Source organism: Schistocerca americana, chromosome 7 (genome assembly GCF_021461395.2).
Source record: "Schistocerca americana isolate TAMUIC-IGC-003095 chromosome 7, iqSchAmer2.1, whole genome shotgun sequence".
NCBI lineage: Eukaryota > Metazoa > Arthropoda > Insecta > Orthoptera > Acrididae > Schistocerca > Schistocerca americana.
The window spans coordinates 609,947,034-609,966,146 of NC_060125.1; the positions used below are offsets into that span (position 1 = coordinate 609,947,034).

The following is a 19,113-nucleotide window of genomic DNA, read 5'->3' on the forward strand; positions in this document are numbered from 1 at the left end:
TTGATGAATTGTGGTATCGTGTTGAAGCTGCATGGGCAGCTGTACCTGTACACGCCACCCAAGCTGTGTTTGAGTCAATGACCAGGCGTATGAAGGGCGCTATTACGGCCTGAGGTGGTTGTTCTGGGTACTGATTTCTCAGGACCTATCCACCCATATTGCGTGAAAATGTAGTCACATGTCAGTTCTAGTATAATATATTTGTCCAATGAATACCCGTTTATCATCTGCATTTCTTCTTGGTGTAGCAATTTTAATGGCCAGTAGTGTAGTAATTGTATCTGATCCGCGCTAGTAAACACAGCAAACAAAGGAAATGAGCAGATGGAATATTTAGTCTTTTATACACTTCCACTTCACTCAGTCTTACCGTGCCTTAATCTTAGTAGCCCTGATTTCACCCGTAGGGGACCTGGGGGTGTCCTAGTCTCATAATTTTTTTTTGTAGATAGTATGGCATGCTTGTAGAACGTCTGGTTAAAACTGCTTGTCGTGTTCCACAGTTATGCATTACGTGTCATTCCTTCCTGTCACCACTCCACGCCTGCGATTTAAAAAGATTCTTACAAATTACCGTAGCGTCCAAGCAAATTTACGGATTCGACGCTATTTAGTTTTTGATTATTGTTGCATCTGATTCGGTTCACAGTGTCACGCATAAGGCTGACAGTGGTGCCTTTAAACAGTGACCTTTTGTTACTGTTTTCCAAATAAAGCACGGTCTGCATCATGGTATCGGCGTCAGTCATCCTATTTTGAACATTTTGGACCTGAAGGTACCTAATATAACCGGCGAAATCAGTAAAATATTTAAGGACTAATTTTTATTACACTCACTTCCAGCCCCAGGGGTACTGGCAGTGTCCTAGTGCCGTATCTGTTTTCTGATGGTAATTCCTTTGGTTGCTGGCTCTCCACAGTGGTTCCTTCCAGATCACCGAAGTTAAGGGCAATCGGGCTTGGCTAGCACTTGGATGGGTGGCTGTCCGGGTCAGCCTAGCGCTGTTGGCCAGCTGGGTGCACTCGGCCCTAGTGACGCCAACTGAGGAGCTGCTTGACTGAGAAGTAGCCGCTCCACTCACGAAAACTGACAACGTCTGGTAGAGCGGTGTGCTGCCCACATGCGACTCCAAATCCGCGTCCAGTGACGTCTATCGATGAGGATGACACGGCGGTCGGTCTGTACCGTGTGAAGGCCTGTTCGGTTGGAGTTTGTTCATACGTGTGCTATCGAGGAAGTAAGGAAAGTTCGCACATACATATCACGCACTACTCTTGTGGCAGCCGCTCATAGGTTTTGCAGTATTCAGTGCGATACGGACAGTTGCCACGTGCTGGTGTAAGTCGGAACTTGTCAGGTGGTAAGCACAGAGATAGCTGCGACTGTATCTGTGCCGACTGCGAATCCCGCCTGCTGTGTGTGTTACGAGGCGTTGTTTCTTTTCTGCGGACGGAAAACATTAGACACTGTGACATTCACCGCAGATCTGTTACCATTTTTGGCGAAGGTGCAATGAATGCGGCCAGTGTCCGAAAGTGGTGCATGGGTTTTAAGAAGGAGAGAACAGGTGTTCGTGAGGAAGAGAGATGAAGGTGGTCCTCCGTCATCAGAGACGCTCTGAGACAAAAGGGGGATCGCATCATTCGAAAGAATCGACGATCCATGATTAGCGACGTGCACGAACAACGTCAGGAAGCGTCTCCTTCAATTGTGCACGAAATTATAATTCAACACCTAGGGTGCCATAAAATGTCTGCACGGTGGGTGCCACGCATGCTCACCGATGACTAGAAAGCTGCGATAACGGCAGCTGTGTCAGCGTTGTTGGAGTGTTACGAAAGGGACGGCAAAGTTTTCATGACCAGGCTGCTACAAGAGGTGAAACATGGGCTTCTCATAACAGGCCCACAATGAATCGACAGTTCGTGAAGTGGCGTTATCCTTAGTAGACACAGAACTCAAACAAGGTGAAAGCAACTGCATCAACTCAAAAAGTGATGGCTTCCATATTCTGGGACAGTGAAGGGGTCGTCGGCTTCACGCCCTGCAACACAAAGTGCGTACTGTGCTACCCTTGAACGTCTTCATCGAGCTATCCAGAAGTACCGAAGAGGCGACATCTCGCGCGGACGACGCCTCGCGTGGAACTCTTCTGCAGCGTGACAATGCACGTTGGCATACTGCCCGGCGGACACAGGCCTTGCTGACTGAGAAATTTCGGAGGGACATATCGTAGCACTTTCCTACCATTTTCTCTTTCCGAAACTGAAGGAGCACCTTAGTGGTAATCGCTTCGCAAAACGAGAAAATTTGAAGGCTCTCAAAATGAACTCGTTAAACAACCAGACGGCCACATGGTATGAAGATGGTATACACAAATTGGTTCCAAGGTACGACAGGTGCCTCAAATGTCAAAGGCAACTGAGTGGAAAAGCAGATGAAGTATGTGCCAAAACGAGTCCGTTGAGTTTCTCGATTATTATTGGAGGATACCTTAGTATAGCGAAATGTTCTTTAGTCATCGTAGGTGTAGCTCCAAGATTTTCAGGGTTAGGACTCACATGGGTCCTCTTCCGATGACCACTCGCTTAATTACTGTCACCAGTGATACTACAGAGAAAGAAAACTATGGGTCCTATACTAATATTTATAGTTTTCGTTTATATCTAAATGTAACCCCTTCAAATTCGCAACTCACCTCTAAGAGAGGTAAGGTGGGGAGGGGCAGGGGATCTTTCTGTTGGCACTATACTTTTCGCAGTAGTACTGAAATTGTTCTAGGTATTCCGCACCTACGTTCATATGTCATCATATTCTCACGCCTAACGAACAGGGGCGTCTTTTACATAGAACAATAGTCGTCTAGCATTGAGCCATGTTTGTGACAAGTTTGGATGTAATTGCTCTAGTATGGTTTCAAAAGTATCTACACGCCTACTAGGGGTCATTAATATGGGGTGTGTCCAACCTTTTCCTTAATGACAACTACTGCTGAGGAAACTTGTATGTGAAGGAATCGCAGCCCATTCTTATTCCAGAGTCGAAACCAGAGAAGGTAGTGACGTTGGACGTTGGGGTCTGCCAACGAAGTCGATGTTCTAATTCATCCTGAAGGATTCTTCACATTGAGCTCCGGTCAGTGACACGTGGTGAATGAGGAATTAGAGAATACAAGCTTTTTCAGTGTGGTGCTACACAACAATGAAGATTACATGAGTAGATACAGTAGCTAATGAAACGATACCGAATCGAACTGGAGAAAAAAATAAATTTATGGGACAGGTTGACTAAAGGAAGGGACTGGTTAATAGAAGAGATCTCGAGGCATCAATGAATCGTCAATTTGGTAGTATAGGCAAGTGTGAGGGGTACAAATTGTAAAGGCAGCCAGTTGTCAGCTTGAGTGAACAGGTTATAATGGATATAGGTTGCAAGAGTTGTTCAGAGGTAAAGAGGATGATTAGCGTAGAGAGCTCTATAAAACTCGTCTTCCAACTGAACCTCGGAAGAACAACATAACTGAATTGTTAATAGAATTAATTCCCCGTTACATGTAATGATTGATACAGAATCACTTCTGTTAACAGCTGAAGCTAATGAAGCCTGCAGATGAGGACGAAGTAGAACACCTTGTCGACGACTCTACAATTTCTTAGCTACGCCAGTAACGCAAAGTGAAGTGGTAATGTGAGGACAATGCTTGCAACGTGGTCCACATGTTTTCTGATGCATACTCTCATTTTGAACAGATCTGCTTAAGCTGTGCAGTAACGAGACACTGGGTGGCAATCTGAGCTGTTCTCTTAGGTTGTTCGCAGATGATGCTGTAATTTACCGTCTAGTAAGGTCATCCGAAGACCAGTATCAGCTCCAAAGCGATTAAGAAAAGATTGCTGTATGGTGTGGCAGGTGGCAGGTGACGCTAAATAACGAAAAGTGTGAGGTGATCCACGTGAGTTCCAAAAGAAATCCGTTGGCACTCGATTACTCGATAAATAGTACAATTCTCAAGGCTGTCAATTCAACTAAGTACCTGGGTGTTAAAATTACGAAAAAATTCAGCTGGAAAGACCACATAGTTAATATTGTGGGGAAGGCGAGTCAAAGGTTGCGTTTCATTGGCAGGACACTTAGAAGATGCAACAAGTCCACTAAAGAGACAGCTTAAACTACACTTGTTCGTCCTCTGTTAGAATATTGCTGCGCGGTGTGGGATCCGTACCAGGTGGAAATGACGGAGGACATCGAAAGGGTGCAAAAAAGGGCAGCTCGTTTTGTATTATAACGTAATAGGGGACAGAGTGTGGCAGATATGATAGGCGAGTTGGGATGGAAGTCATTAAAGCAAAGACGTTTCTCGTCGCGGGGAGATCTATTTACCAAATTTCAGTCACCAACTTTCTCTTCCGAATGCGAAAATATTTTGTTGAGCCCAACCTACATAGGTAGGAAAGATCATCAAAATAAAATAAGAGAAATCAGAGCTCGAACAGAAAGGTTTAGGTGTTCGTTTTTCCCGCGCGCTGTTCGGGAGTGGAATGGTAGGGAGATAGTATGTTTATGGTTCGATGAACCCTCTGCCAAGCACATAAATGAGAATTGCAGAGTAATCATGTAGATGTAGATGTAGATTAGTGGACACTAGTTGGGGTGTGTCCACGCTTCACCTTTAAGACGGCTTTCAATGTTGTTACTCGAAGTCTCTGCAGGTACGACAGCACATTCTTCCTAAAGAACTGAAACCAGAGTAGCTAGTGGTTTTGAACTCTGGGTTCTCAATCATCCCATACGTGTCGCATTGGGTTCAGGTGGGGACTCTGGGTAGGCCAGAGCATTTCAAGAATGATCTCGTCCACAAACCATTGCCTTACAGATGCTGCTTAATGAGAGGGTGCGTTGTCAAGTTCATACATTAAACTATCGCCTCCGAACTGCCCTTCCTGACCCTTTTGATCGGACAGTGCTTACAGACCCAGGACGTGCGCCAGCTGCTGACTGGTGCTGGGGTCCACCCACCTGCAGCTTGAGCAGCGGCTCCGCCGAGGCGTCGTGACCGGGGTGCAGCGCGACGTCCCACTCCAGGGCCGCCAGCTTGGAGCCGGGGCCGCTGAGGCAGCGCGCGCCCTTGGGGCCGACGGCGAGCACGGCGCGCGTGCCCTTCCCCACCGAGGGCTTCTCTCCTGTGGGCACAGCGCGCACACAGCGTCACGCTCTGCATATCTACCTCTGGCAGCTCCCATGTCTCCTGCAGAGTCGAGTGCTACTGGATGCTGTACGTATCACGCAGTGTGGACGTGACTTGGGAGCTGGAGTTAAATATACATAGGACAGTTATATCAACAGATGCTGGTTTACCAGGTCGATATGCGTTGAAACCAACAGATGATATCAAAAAGTCAGTATAAATTTGAAAACATAATGAACCACGGAATAATGTAGATAGAGAGGTAAAAATTGACACACATGCTTGGAATGACACGGGGTTTTATTAGAAACAAAAAAAACGAAGTTCACAAAATGTCCGACAGATGGCGCTGGACACTAAAACGTCAGTGACTGCGCATAACAATCGTGTATAAAAGGAGCTGTAATGAGAGAGAGAATCAGATGCACCAGCAGTCGCAGCATGTTGACGTTACCTGAAAAGGCGCTTTTAGTGAAGCTGTATTATCAGAATGGGGAAAGTGCTAGCTCAGCGTTACGATCCTATCGCCATAGGAAGGGGATTCGAACGGCTAAAGGTCCGTTGACAAATGCAGCTGTGGCGAGAATGATTTCGAAGTCCGAAGCCACGGGTTGTTTAGACGATAGACCCAGTAGTGGCCGACCGAGAACAAGGCGTAATGCTGCTGAGACAGTTCAGGAAGAAATGGAGACTTGTAGCGGGTTCGTCTATGCACGGGGAAGTCAGCGCTCGTGCAGTCGCACGTCGCACCGGCATTCCATACACTACTGTTCGGTTGGCACTGAGGCGTACCCTCCGATGCTATCCGTACAAAATCCATCGGCATCATGAACTGTTGCCTGGCGATTTAGTGAAGTGGAGGGCATTCGCGGTGTGGGTGTTTCAAAAGATGGCGGAAGATGACGATTGGTTGAGTAACGTGTTGTGGACCGACGAAGCTCATTTCACGCTCCGAGGGTCTGTCAACGCCCACAACTGCAGAATTTGGGCTACCGAAAATCCTAGAACTGTCGTGGAAACTCCATTGCACGACGAGAGAGTCACGGTATGGGTTGGATTTACCACATATACCGTTATCGGGCCTTTTTTCTTCGAGGAAATGCTTGATTCTCGTTTTGTAACTGCTACTGTGACGGGTGCGAGGTACGCCGATATGTTACAGAATCGCATCATCCCCAGCCTGGCTGATAAACACCTGCTGGAACGTACGATGTTTATGCGGCATGGCGCTCCGCCCCATATTGCTAGACGCGTGAAAGATTAATACGCGCGTCGTTTGGTGATGATCGTGTGCTCAGCCGCCACTTTCGTCATGCTTGGCCTCCCAGGTCCCCAGACCTCAATCCATGCGATTATTGTCTTTGGGGTTGCCTGAAGTCGCAAGTGTATCGTGATCGACCGACATCTCTAGGGATGCTGAAAGACAACATCCGACGCCATTGCCTCACCATAACTGCAGACATGCTTTACAGTGCTGTTCACAACATTATTCCTCGACTACAGCTATTGTTGAGGAATGATGGTGGACATATTGAGCATTTCCTGTAAAGAACATCATCTTCACTTTGTCTTACTTTGTTATGCTAATTATTGCTATTCTGATCAGATGAAGCGCCATCTGTCGGACATTTTTTGAACTTTTGTATTTTTTTGGTTCTAATAAACCCCATGTCATTCGAAGCATGTGTGTCAATTTGTACCTCTCTATCTATATTATTCCGTGATTTATTCAGTTTTCACATTTGTACTGACTTTTTGATCACCCAGTATATATACAGGGTGAGTCACCTAACGTTACCGCTGGATATATTTCGTAAACCACATCAAATACTGACAAATCGATTCCACAGACCGAACGTGAGGAGAGGGGCTAGTGTAATTGGTTAATACAGACCATAAAAAAATGCACGGAAGTATGTTTTTAACACAAACCTATGTTTTTTTAAATGGAACCCCGTTAGTTTTGTTAGCACATCTGAACATATAAACAAATACGTAATCAGTGCCGTTTGCTGTATTGTAAAATGTTAATTACATCCGGAGATATTGTAGCCTAAAGTTGACGCTTGAGTACCACTCCTCCGCTGTTCGATCGTGTGTATCGGAGAGCACCGAACTGCGTAGGGATCCAAAGGGAACGGTGATGGACCTTAGGTACAGAAGAGACTGGAACAGCACATTACGTCCACATGCTAACACCTTTTTATTGATCTTTTTTCACTGACGCACATGTACATCACCATGAGGGGTGAGGTACACGTTCGACGGGCGTTTCATAGGACGTGGAGGACGCATAAATTGGCCAGCCCGTTCTCCTGATCTTACACCTCTGGACTGCTTTCTATGGGGTACGTTAAAGGAGAATGTGTACCGTGATGTGCCTACAACCCCAGAGGATATGAAACAACGTATTGTGGCAGCCTGCGGCGACATTACACCAGATGTACTGCGGCTTGTACGACATTCATTACGTCAGAGATTGCAATTGTGTGCAGCAAATGATGGCCACCACATTGAAAATCTATTGGCCTGACATGTCGGGACACACTCCATTCCACTCCGTAATTGAAAACGGAAACCACGTGTGTACGTGTACCTAACCCCTCATGGTAATGTACATGTGCGTCAGTGAAAAAGACCAATAAAAAGGTGTTAGCATGTGGACGTAATGTACTGTTCCAGTCTCTTCTGTACCTAAGGTCCATCACCGTTCCCTTTGGATCCCTACGCAATTCGGTGCTCTCCGATACGCACGATCGAACAGCGGAGGAGTGGTACTCAAGCGTCAACTTTAGGTTACAATATCTCCGGATGTAATTAACATTTTACAATGCAACAAACGGCACGGATTACGTATTTGTTTATATGTTCAGATGTGCTAACAAAACTAACGGGGTTCCATTTAGAAAAACATAGGTTTCTGTTAAAAAACATACTTCCGTGCATTTTTTGTATGGTTTGTATGAACCAATTACACCAGCCCCTCTCCTCACGTTCGGTCTGTGGAATCGATTCGTCAGTATTTGATGTGGTTTACGAAATATATCCAGCGGTAATGTTAGGCGACTCACCCTGTATATAGGTCCAAAAAAATGTATCCACTGTTTAAAAGTCCATAACTGGCAAACTAATTGATGGAGTTGTCTCATCTTTAGTAATGCAATAGTTTGTAGTTCCAGCAATCGCCACACAAGCTTTGTTTTGTCAGATGACAGTCGCCAGATAGTCAATATTTTGTTCTTAGTTGCACCTAGTTACTGGAGTAAACACGGCTGGCGCAAGGCTTACATGAAAGGAAGTCTGTTTTGAAGTGGTTGGTATTTCAAGTACGAAAACATCAATGAGGTTCAACGGCAATGTTAATATGAGTATCAGAGCCACCGACACGTTTAACGATTCGTCGCATTCGAGACAAATTTGAAGCCGAAGGCTGTGTTAAACACGTACACAAACAACGATCTGGACGCCCTGTAACAGTAAGAAGTCCAGCTAACTCTCGTCGTGTGTTACAACAATTCGCTCGCACAGCACAGAAGTCTGTGAGACAGTGTGCCCGTGAAACTGGAGTGAGTCGCTCAAGTGTTCGGCGAATTTTGAAGACAGCAAAGTGGAAGTGCTACATTCCACGATTGCTACACGCAGTGAACGAGGACGACCCAGATCGTAGATTGGAGTACTGCGAGTGGTTTACTAACATGGTGCACAACGATGAAGAGTTTGCAGAGACGAGTGTGTGGTCTGATGAGGCGCAGTTCAAACTCAATGGTACAGCAAATCGCCACAATTGCATCTACTGGGCCGCCGAAAATCCGAACATCCATGTAGACAAAGCCGTGAATTTGCCAGGAGCAGATGTATGGTGTTGGTTGTCTTACTGGGGCTTGATTGGGCCATTCTTCTTTGACGGCACAGTTACCGGTGAAGTGTACCTGCAGCAGCTTCAGACATCCATTTTACCTGCCATTCGAGACTTGTATGGAGACGGAAGAGTTTACTTTCAACAATCTCGACGAAAATCTACCAGGAAGATGGATACGCCGTAGAAGTGCTGTGGAGTATCCACTGCGTTCCCCAGACCTAACTCCTCTGGACTTTTACCTGTGGGGAAGACTAAAGGACGTCGTTTATTGACGTACTTTGAATGAACTTCGAGAATCCATCGTACATTCATATGCATATATCCAACTGAACACATTGCAGTCAGTAGTTCGTGCTGCAGTTCCGCGGCATCGTTTGTGTGTGGATGTTAATTGTGACCATTTCGAACACCTACGGTGATATCTTTAAGTTGGACTTTAAGCTACACTTTTACAAAAAATGAGACAACTCCGTCAATTAGTTTGCAAGTTATGGAGTTTTAAACAGTGGATACATTTTGTTCGACCCCTGTAAATTTCGCGCCTAGTCGGACCTTACTTTCCGAATACGTCTCGTATATATATACGAGGCGTATTGGCAAAGGAAGGTCTGACTAGGCGCGAAATGGAAACCATGTGGAAACCTGATGGAACTTTGCACAGATGTGTTGGGCTGTGTCTTTAACGTACCTGCCGATCACTTAACGTCTCTCTTTTCAATTCAGAGCGCAAAGTGATCACGTACAAATGCGTAAAACAACAGTGTCTCCCGCCAAGTATGCAGATCTGTTGACAGATTTCGCCTGAAGCTATGCAACCCACATAACGTAAGTGTTATGCGTTTCTTTGTTTTTTAAAGACAGTTTTCAGCCACATTCTTTAGGGGAAATGAAAATGCTCCAGCAGGTTTCCAATGGGAAGTGTCTGATCAGTCACAATACAGCCCTTAATTGGCTCCCTCCATTATTCATCTCTGCTCACATGGAGTGCTGGCTACGAAGACAACATTTTGGCACAAACATCGAAAGGCAGAGCACCGTAGGGAATTGGCGGAAACCACAGGGGGCTGCTTTCTCTGATGAGGGCACTGGGAAGTTTGTACAACGCCACGACTAATGTCTATTGTGTATTGTGTATCAAAGCGGGGTCCTAGAAACGATGGAGCAGCTTTGTCCCGCCTTAATCTTCACAACCCCGCAACAGGCACAGCAGTCCACCCACCCCACCGCCGCCCCACACCGAATCCTGGGTTATTGTGCGGTTCGGTCCTCAGTGGACCCCCAGGAACGTCTGATTACTGACGAGTGTAACCCCAAACTGTTTGCGTGGTAGAGTAACTACGGTGTACGCGCACGAGGAGAAAGTGTTTTGTGCAGCAATCGGCGACGTAGTGTAACTGAGGCGACAGATGTCTAAGTCGGAGCAGCGACTATTTAGAGAGATAGCTGGAAGGTGTGGCTAACTGTTGTGGATAAAAAATTTTATATTTTCATTGTGGTTTTCATTCCTTGACCGATTTCGGAACACACACACACATATATATGTGTGTGTGTGTGTGTGTGTGTGTGTGTGTGTGTGTTGTTTAGAGACGCTGATCAGTGAGATAATCAGTGATCTTACCGAAATTAGTAGAAACAACTGTGGTTCAAATGTCGAAAATAGTATAGAAGAAATTAGAGGCAGTCGGGCATATAACTGAACTCAGTCTCTCCCAGCGTCACCATCGGTCACTACCTGCTGATTGGCAATGGGCGGAGAGCTCTAAGTGCGACACACAGGAGAGATATGTAAGCCTCACTGGAAAGATATGGACTGCACCATACAATTCGCTGTGGTGACGACACGATGGAAACGTGGCATCGGTCAGACACTAGCTGTACTGGACTAGAGAATTACCGCCCCACGCATGGGTAGATCTTAACATGGTAACACCAATGGCTGCCATAGCTGGGAACGACGCAGTGCTGACGGATGGCGTCACGCTGAGCTCAGTGATGAATCACAATTCTACGCTTCCCAGTGCGAACATCCCCGGCGACCTGGCGAGGGCTCCCAGCCCTCTAAAGTTGTGGAAGTATCGCCATGTGATATGCCTGAGTTGCTCTAACCTGAGGTTGCCCAGTTGGTATAGATTATTACCCCGTGTGAAGACGGTAGCGAGTACCGAAACCAGTATAGAATAAATGATATTGTGCAGCTGTGGCTCTGTAAACTTTTCTGGTGTAATAATTGGTTGTATTCACGTCGGGTCTCCATCGGCAACATGTCGTCATCTGGACACTGCATTTCGGCGGTCCACGTGGCCGCCGTCTTCAGGCCGAAATATTGTGTCCAGATGACGAAATGGAGACCCATCGTCAATACAATCGATATTGTAGAGCTGTTGGCACAAAAAAAATATTTTCCAAATGTTTATTGTCTGTAGATAACCACTTGAAGAAAGCTTTATGCCAGTAAAAATAGTTCGTAGAGATATGTAACAACATTTCACCCTTAACTGTTGGTATCTGGATGTCCAGTATTCAAAGAAGATATGTTTTAACCCCTCCGTGGGCAAAATTATTGAGCAGTTTTTTTAATGAATGAAGATCAGATAGTAGTTAACAGATAGGTATATTTATCATACACAATATCAAATTTGCTCCAACTGTGAAACTGAGGTCGCACAACAAGGTGGGAAGTATTCTTCCCACTGCCCTTCCTTGGAGTTAAATGACAAAAACAACTTTTTCAATATATGTCATATTTACTTGATAAATTTCACAATTACATGCCATGAAATTTTCTGAAACATGGGTCTATGCAAAGTGGTATTTGACAATATGTACAAACACAGCGAGTGCTCTTTTCCGCAGCTTTGGTACTACAATGACGGCACGTCCAGTAGGTTTATCCTAAAATGGGTTGATGCTCCCCTACAGCCACATGACTAAAATCTTCAGGTACTTTACCCCTTTTTGCCAGAAAGACAGGTTTTTGCCCACGCCTTTTTTGGGATGAGAAGCCAGCGATCAATTGTCTGGCTAGATGTATCCTGTATGTGAGCTGATCATGCTGTCCACTTTCTCTTTTACTTATTTTCCACAGGATAAAACTATTCACTGCAGCAACATACACCAGGAAATAAAATATTCAGTGCCACCATTTTACAGAACGTCTGCCAATAGCATACTTTTCTGGTAATTGATCAAACTGATCGACACCATCCATTATTTTGTTGTATTCTGCCACAACTTCAGGACAAGAAATCCCTGTACTAGTACCATCCTTGTTTTTCCTTTTCTCTTGTGGCTGTTTCTCACGGGTCATGAATTGAGGGCAGGAAAGTGACTGGACGGTTATCCATCCATTTTACTGCAGAAATGGCTCCTTTGGTTTCAAACTGGAATTCTCCTGGTTCCAATTTTACGATTTCCTTCATAAATTTTGGTAAATCAAAAGTATTTATCTTATACTATAGCTTTGAGGAAAAAATCACAAAATGTCAGGCGAACAGCACTGAAAGGCTCCTCTACAGAGCAACACTCAGCTATACAATGCCTCTGCGCAAAGGTACAGCAAAAACGGCGGGAACTTCCGATTGGAAGTAGTACCCTACTCTGTTCTGTAGGTGGTAACACCGTACACAGGTGGGAACTGTAAATCCCACGGGACTAGAAGCGAGTTCATTGTAGTGGGAAGCATGTTTCCCACGGCTCACGAAAGGGTTAAAGTAATGAAATAAAGTACTATCAAACTTTAGCTTTCAGCGATTATTAGTTTTGCCTCATCATGGGGACCTACACTGAGTTCACCTCATTAAAAAGACCTGGTGACCCTAGAGACTCTCAGATGGGCTTGGGGCATAATAAATTGGGTTGAACATTAGGACTGGAGTACAGGTACCCTTCAAGAGAACTGAACATTAGGATTGTCGCCGGACATTTGAGACTGGCGCAGCGTGTTAGCAAGTGCGTGGCGGAGCGCCTCACCGAAGGAGAAGGTGAGCATGATGACGTCCCTGGTCTGGTCGTAGGGCCTGTTGGAGAAGGCGATGGCCACGGGGAACGGCTGGCCGCGCCGCAGCACGGGCGTCGGCTGGTCGTCGTGGACGCACTCGAAGCGTTCCGTGTGGTGCTTCTGGGCCGTCTGCAGCGAGCACAGCTCGATGGACTTTACCAGCAGGTGGTCCGCCATCCTGGTCTCAGCTTCCGACCTGCAACACGACGGGCGGTACGCTGCCGTTTACGACGCACTGAAGAGCTACACCAGAATAGAAGTACTGTCTTAATATTTGCTGTCTACAGTTATTGATTACGAGTATGCGGACACCAGTGTTAAGCGCGGAATTGATACTCAGAAGTCACAGGTAGCGGATACAGCACTACAGGGTGTTACAAAAAGGTACGACCAAACTTTCAGGAAACATTCCTCACACACAAGTAAAGAAAATATGTTATGTGGACAGGTGTCCGGGAACGCTTACTTTCCATGTTAGAGCTCATTTTAGTTTCGTCAGTATGTACTGTACTTTCTCGATTCACCGCCAGTTGGCCCAATTGAAGGAAGGTAATGTTGACTTCGGTGCTTGTGTTGACATGCGACTCATTGCTCTATAGTACTAGCATCAAGCACATCAGTACATAGCATCAACAGGTTAGTGTTAATCACGAACGTGGTTTTGCAGTCAGTGCAGTGTTTACAAATGCGGAGTTGGCAGATGCCCATTTGATGTATGGATTAGCACGGGGCAATAGCCGTGGCGCGGTACGTTTGTATCGAGACAGATTTCCAGAACGAAGGCGTCCCGACAGGAAGACGTTCGAAGCAATTGATCGGCGTCTTAGGGAGCACGGAACATTCCAGCCTATGACTCGCGACTGGGGAAGACCTAGAACGACGAGCACACCTGCAATGGACGAGGCAATTCTTCGTGCAGTTGACGATAACCCTAATGTCAGCGTCAGAGAAGTTGCTGCTGTACAAGGTAACGTTGACCACGTCACTGTATGAAGAGTGCTACGGGAGAACCTGTTGTTTCTGTACCATGTACAGCGTGTGGAGGCACTATCAGCAGCTGATTGGCCTCCACGGGTACACTTCTGCGAATGGTTCATCCAACAATGTGTCAATCCTCATTTCAGTGCAAATGTTCTCTTTACGTATGAGGCTTCATTCCAACGTCATCAAATTGTAAATTTTCACAATCAACAAGCACGCAATTGTGCAATCACGTCATCAACACAAATTTTCTGTGAACGCTTGGGCAGCCATTGTTGGTGATGTCTTGATTGGGCCCCATGTTCTTCCACCTACGCTTAATGGAGCACGTTATCATGATTTCATACGGGATACTGTACCTGTGCTGCTGGAACATGTGCCTTTACAAGTACAACACAACATGTGGTTCATGCACGATGGAGGTCCTGTACATTTGAGTCGAGGTGTTCGTACGCTTCTCAACAACAGATTCGGTGACCGATGGATTGGAAGAGGCGGACCAATTCCATGGCCTCCACGCTCTCCTGATCTCAACCCTCTTGACTTTCATTTATGGGGGCATTTGAAAGCTCTTATCTACGCAATCTCGGTACCAAATGTAGAGACTCTTCGTGCTCGTATTGTGGACGGCTGTGATACAATACGCCATTCTCCATGGCTGCATCAGCGCATCAGGGATTCCATGCGACGGAGGGTGGATGCATGTATCCACGGTGACGGAGGACATTTTGAACATTTCCTGTAACAAAGTGTTCGAAGTCACGATGGTACGTTCTGTTGCTGTGTGTTTCCATTCCATGATTAATTTGATTTGAAGAGAAGTAATAAAATGCGCTCTAACATGGAAAGTAAGCGTTTCCTGACACAGGTCCACATAACATATTTTCTTTCTTTGTGTGTGAGGAATGTTTCCTGAAAGTTTGGCCGTACCTTTTTGTAACACCCTGTATAAAAGGAGGCACGCAGTATCGTATTCTCAGTAGGGAATCAGGAACAGCAGTCCTTAAAAAGCTACCCAAGTAGACCTCTGGTGATCTGATTATGAAGTGGAAAAGCGAGGGAAATACTACAGCTAATCCGAGGCTAGGCAACTTCATGCTCTGAGGGCCGTCGAACATTGCCGAGTGTTGGAATAAAAATTTGCCAGAAACCAGCGGCAGGAATCACTCGTGAGTTACAAAGGGCCACCAGCAGTCCGGCTACCAAAATGTCGGTGCGTATGGGGTTAAAAAGAACAGGGACAACGGCGGAGCTGCTCCTCGTATGCCGCAGATTTCTGTACTCAGTGCTGAGGGATGCTTGAGGTGCTGTTAAAAGAGCGACATCAGTGGACAGTGGGTGAGTGGAAACGAGTGATTTGGAGCGATGAATCACGCAGCATCATGAGGTAGTCCGATGATGGAAGGGTCTGTGTTTGGGGAATGCCTGTGTGATGTTACCTGACATCAGGTGTAGTGCCGACAGAGAAGTCCACAAGTGGTGGCATCGCCCTTAATGGGCTCAAGAAAACGCTAAATCCGAAGTAATATGAATGCATGAATGTATGATGAGTTAAAAGAAATATTCAGACAGTGAAGGGAGACGAAAATTTAATACTCATGAGTGACTGGAACTCGATAGTAGGAAAAGGGAGAGAAGGAAACGTAATAGGTGAATATGGAATGGGAGTAAGGAATCGCAGAATTTTGCACAGAGCATAACTTAATTATAGCTAACAATTGGTTCAAGATTCTTAAAAGAATGTTGTGTACATGGAAGAAGCCTGGAGATACTGACAGGTTTCAGATAGATTATATAATGGTAAGACAGAGATTCAGGAACCAGGTTTTAAATTGTAAGAGATTTCCAGGGGCAGATGTGGACTCTGACCACTGTAAATTAAAACTGAAGAAATGGCAAAAAGGTGGGAATTTGAGAAGATGCCACCTGGATAAACTGAAAGAACCAGAGGTTCAGGGGGAGCATTAGGGAACGATAGACAAGAATGGGGGAAAGAAATACAGTAGAAGAAGAATGGGCAGCTTCGAGAGACGAAATAGTGAAGGTAGCAGAGGATCAAGTAGGTAAAAAGACGAGGGCTAATAGAAATCCTTGGGTAACAGAATAGATATTGAATTTAATTGATGAAAGGAGAAAATATAAAAATGCAGTAAATGAAGCAGGCAAAAAGGAATACAAACGTTTCAAAAATCTCACTAGGGATAAAATAGATACTGCCTACGGGAAAATTAAAGAGACCTTCGGAGAAAAGAGAAGTACTTTCATGAATATCAAGAGCTCAGATGGAAACCCAATTCTAAGCTAAGAAGGGAAAGCAGAAAGGTGGAAGGAGTATATAGAGGGTCTATACAAGGGTGATATTCTTTAGGACAGTATCATGAAAATGGAAGAGGATGTAGAAGAAGATGAAATGGGAGATATGATGCAGCGTGAAGAGTTTGACAGAGAACTGAAAGACCTAAGTCGAAACGTGGCCCCGGGAGTAGACAACATTCCATTAGAACTACTGACAGCCTTGAGAGAGCCAGCCTAACAAAACTCTACCATCTAGTGAGCAAGATGTATGAGACAGGCGAAATACCGTCAGACTTCAAGAAGAATATAATAATTCCAATCCCATAGAAAGCAGGCGTTGACAGATGTGAAAAATACCGAACTATCAGTTTAATAAGTCACAGCTGCAAAATACTAACGCGAATTCTTTACAGACTAATGGAAAACTGGTACAAGCCGACCTCTGGGAAGGTCAGCTTGCATTCAGTAGAAGTGTTGGAACACGTGAGGCAATACTGACCCTACAACTTATCTTAGAAAATAGATTAAGGAAAGGCCAACCTACGTTTCTAGCATTTGTAGACTTAGAGAAACCTTTTGACAATGTTGACTGGAATACTCTCTTTCAAATTCTTAAGGTGGCAGGGTAAAATACAGGGAGTGAAAGGCTATTTACAATTTGTACAGAAACCAAAAGGCAGTTATAAGAGTCGAGGGGCATGAAAGGGAAGCAGTGGTTGGGAAGGGAGTGAGACAGGGTTGTAGCCTATCCCCAATGTTATTCAATCTGTATATTGAGCAAGCAGTAAAGGACACAAAAAAAAATTCGGAGTAAGAATTAATATCCATGGAGAAGAAATAAAACGTTTGAGGTTCACCGATGACATTGTAAGTCTGTCAGAGACAGCAAAGGTCCTGGAAGAGAGCTGAACGGATTGGACCGTGTCTTGAAAGGAGGATATAAGATGAACATCAACAAAAGCAAAACGAGGATAATCGAAGGTAGTCGAATTAAATCGAGTCATGCTGCGAGAATTAGATTAGGAAATGAGACACTTCAAGTAGTAAAGGAGTTTTGCTATTTGGGGAGCAAAATAACTGATGATGGTCGAAGTAGAGAAGATATAAAACGTAGACTGGCAATGGCAAGGAAAGCATTTCTGAATAAGATAAATTTGTTAACATCGAGTGTAGATTTAAGGGTCAGGAAGTCGTTTCTGAAAGTATTTGTATGGAGTGTATGGGAGTGAAACGTGGACGATAAATAGTTTGGACAAGAAGAGAGTAGAAGCTATCAAAATGTGGTGCTACAGAAGAATGCTGAAGATTAGATGGGTATATCACATAACTAATGAGGAAGTATTGAACAGAATTGGGGAAAAGAGGAGTTTGTAGCACAACTTGACTAGAAGAAGGGATCGGTTGGTAGGACATGTTCTGAGGCATCAAAGGATCACCAATTTAGAATTGGAGGGCAGGGTGGAGGGTGAAAATCGTAGAGGGAGGCCAAGAGATGAATACACTAAGCAGATTCAGAAGTATGTTGGTTGCAGTAAGTACTCGGAGATGAAGAAGCTTGCACAGGATAGAGTACCATGGAGAGCTGCATCAAACCAGTCTCTGGACTGAAGACCACGATAACAACTTGAATACATTTCACATAATTGTGTACTGCCCACTGTAGAGGAACAGTTGTGAAACGATGGTTGCTTGTATTAGCGTGGCAGTGCAACCTGTCGCAAATCAGCAACCGCTGTGAACGATAACATCCCCTTATTGACTTGCCAATCATGAGTCTCGATCTGAGCAGAACAGCACGCTTTTTGAATGACTCACAACGTGGATGAGAACGTTGTAAACTTTGCTCCAAACCCCATTGTCCAACATGACGACCTTCTCCAGTTTCGGCTGTTGAGGAAGTGTGTGCAGAGATTCCCTCCCCTCCTCCCCTTCCCCCCCCCCCCTCCCCCCTCTTTCCCTAGACTGAGACAAGTCACTGAAAGCATCCGAAGCAGAGTTCAAGTCGGCATAAAGGAGAATGGTGGACACTTCCGATATTAATGTTCACCAACATATGTCCGAATACTTTCGTTCATTTAGTGTGTTTATTGTGAATAATTTCTGCCGTCCATGGCATTGGCTGCTTCTGACGCCAAGAAGTAGAGTAGTATTGTGCAAAGTCAGGTCGTATAACACTAGCGTTTGAAAAATCCGCAGACTATTTGAAAGATTATCAAACAGTACTCAAGAAAGTTAAAGAAACAGCTGTTGTTCACTTCTTGGCAGAAGCACATAAAAACGCTACGAAAGTAAACGTTGTACGCGGGCTGGCCTGCAAATGGAGCATCATCGCAGTGATAAACGTTCTGGTAGCAGTAATACAAACTCGAAACAGTATAATTCATCCTAACGACCCGCGGTTAACGTCTGTAAATAAAAGTGTTTAATTGCCCGTCGATACTCACCTATATTCAGTTTAGCTAGATATAAGATACGTAGCAACAAGCAGCTGTGCGTTGTATCTTTTCAGCGGTTTGAGGCAAAAAGTTAAAAGTAATTTTAATAATGAACAGCCTCAGTTGCACCGTTTACCTAGAAATTTACCTAGGTTTCAGTCGGGATAACCCAACCTTCTACAGAATAACAGTATGTACCGTTTGTCCATAGTGGACGTCGTCAAACTAAAACTACAAATCCACAAATTATCGTACAGACTGTAAAAACGTATCTGAAACTGCCTTGGCCCCACTTCGCGACCGCGATGCGGCAGCCACGAGTGCTGTCCTGGAACTTTACATTCTGACGATAATCTATGG

At 45.1% G+C, this 19,113-nt stretch overlaps 1 protein-coding gene across 1 annotated transcript in view; it reads right to left on the bottom strand.

Annotated features, from left to right (window-relative positions):
• Positions 1–19,113, bottom strand: part of LOC124621937 (hemocyte protein-glutamine gamma-glutamyltransferase-like) — a 358,656-nt gene that overhangs the window by 269,735 nt on the left and 69,808 nt on the right. The window contains exons 2-3 of the mRNA XM_047147447.1: positions 13,015–13,238; positions 5,018–5,181 (exon numbers count right to left, since the gene is read on the bottom strand). Of these exons, the coding sequence (XP_047003403.1) occupies positions 5,018–5,181; positions 13,015–13,219 (369 nt within the window). The 5' untranslated portion in view covers positions 13,220–13,238. The remainder of the gene's footprint in view (positions 1–5,017; positions 5,182–13,014; positions 13,239–19,113) is intronic.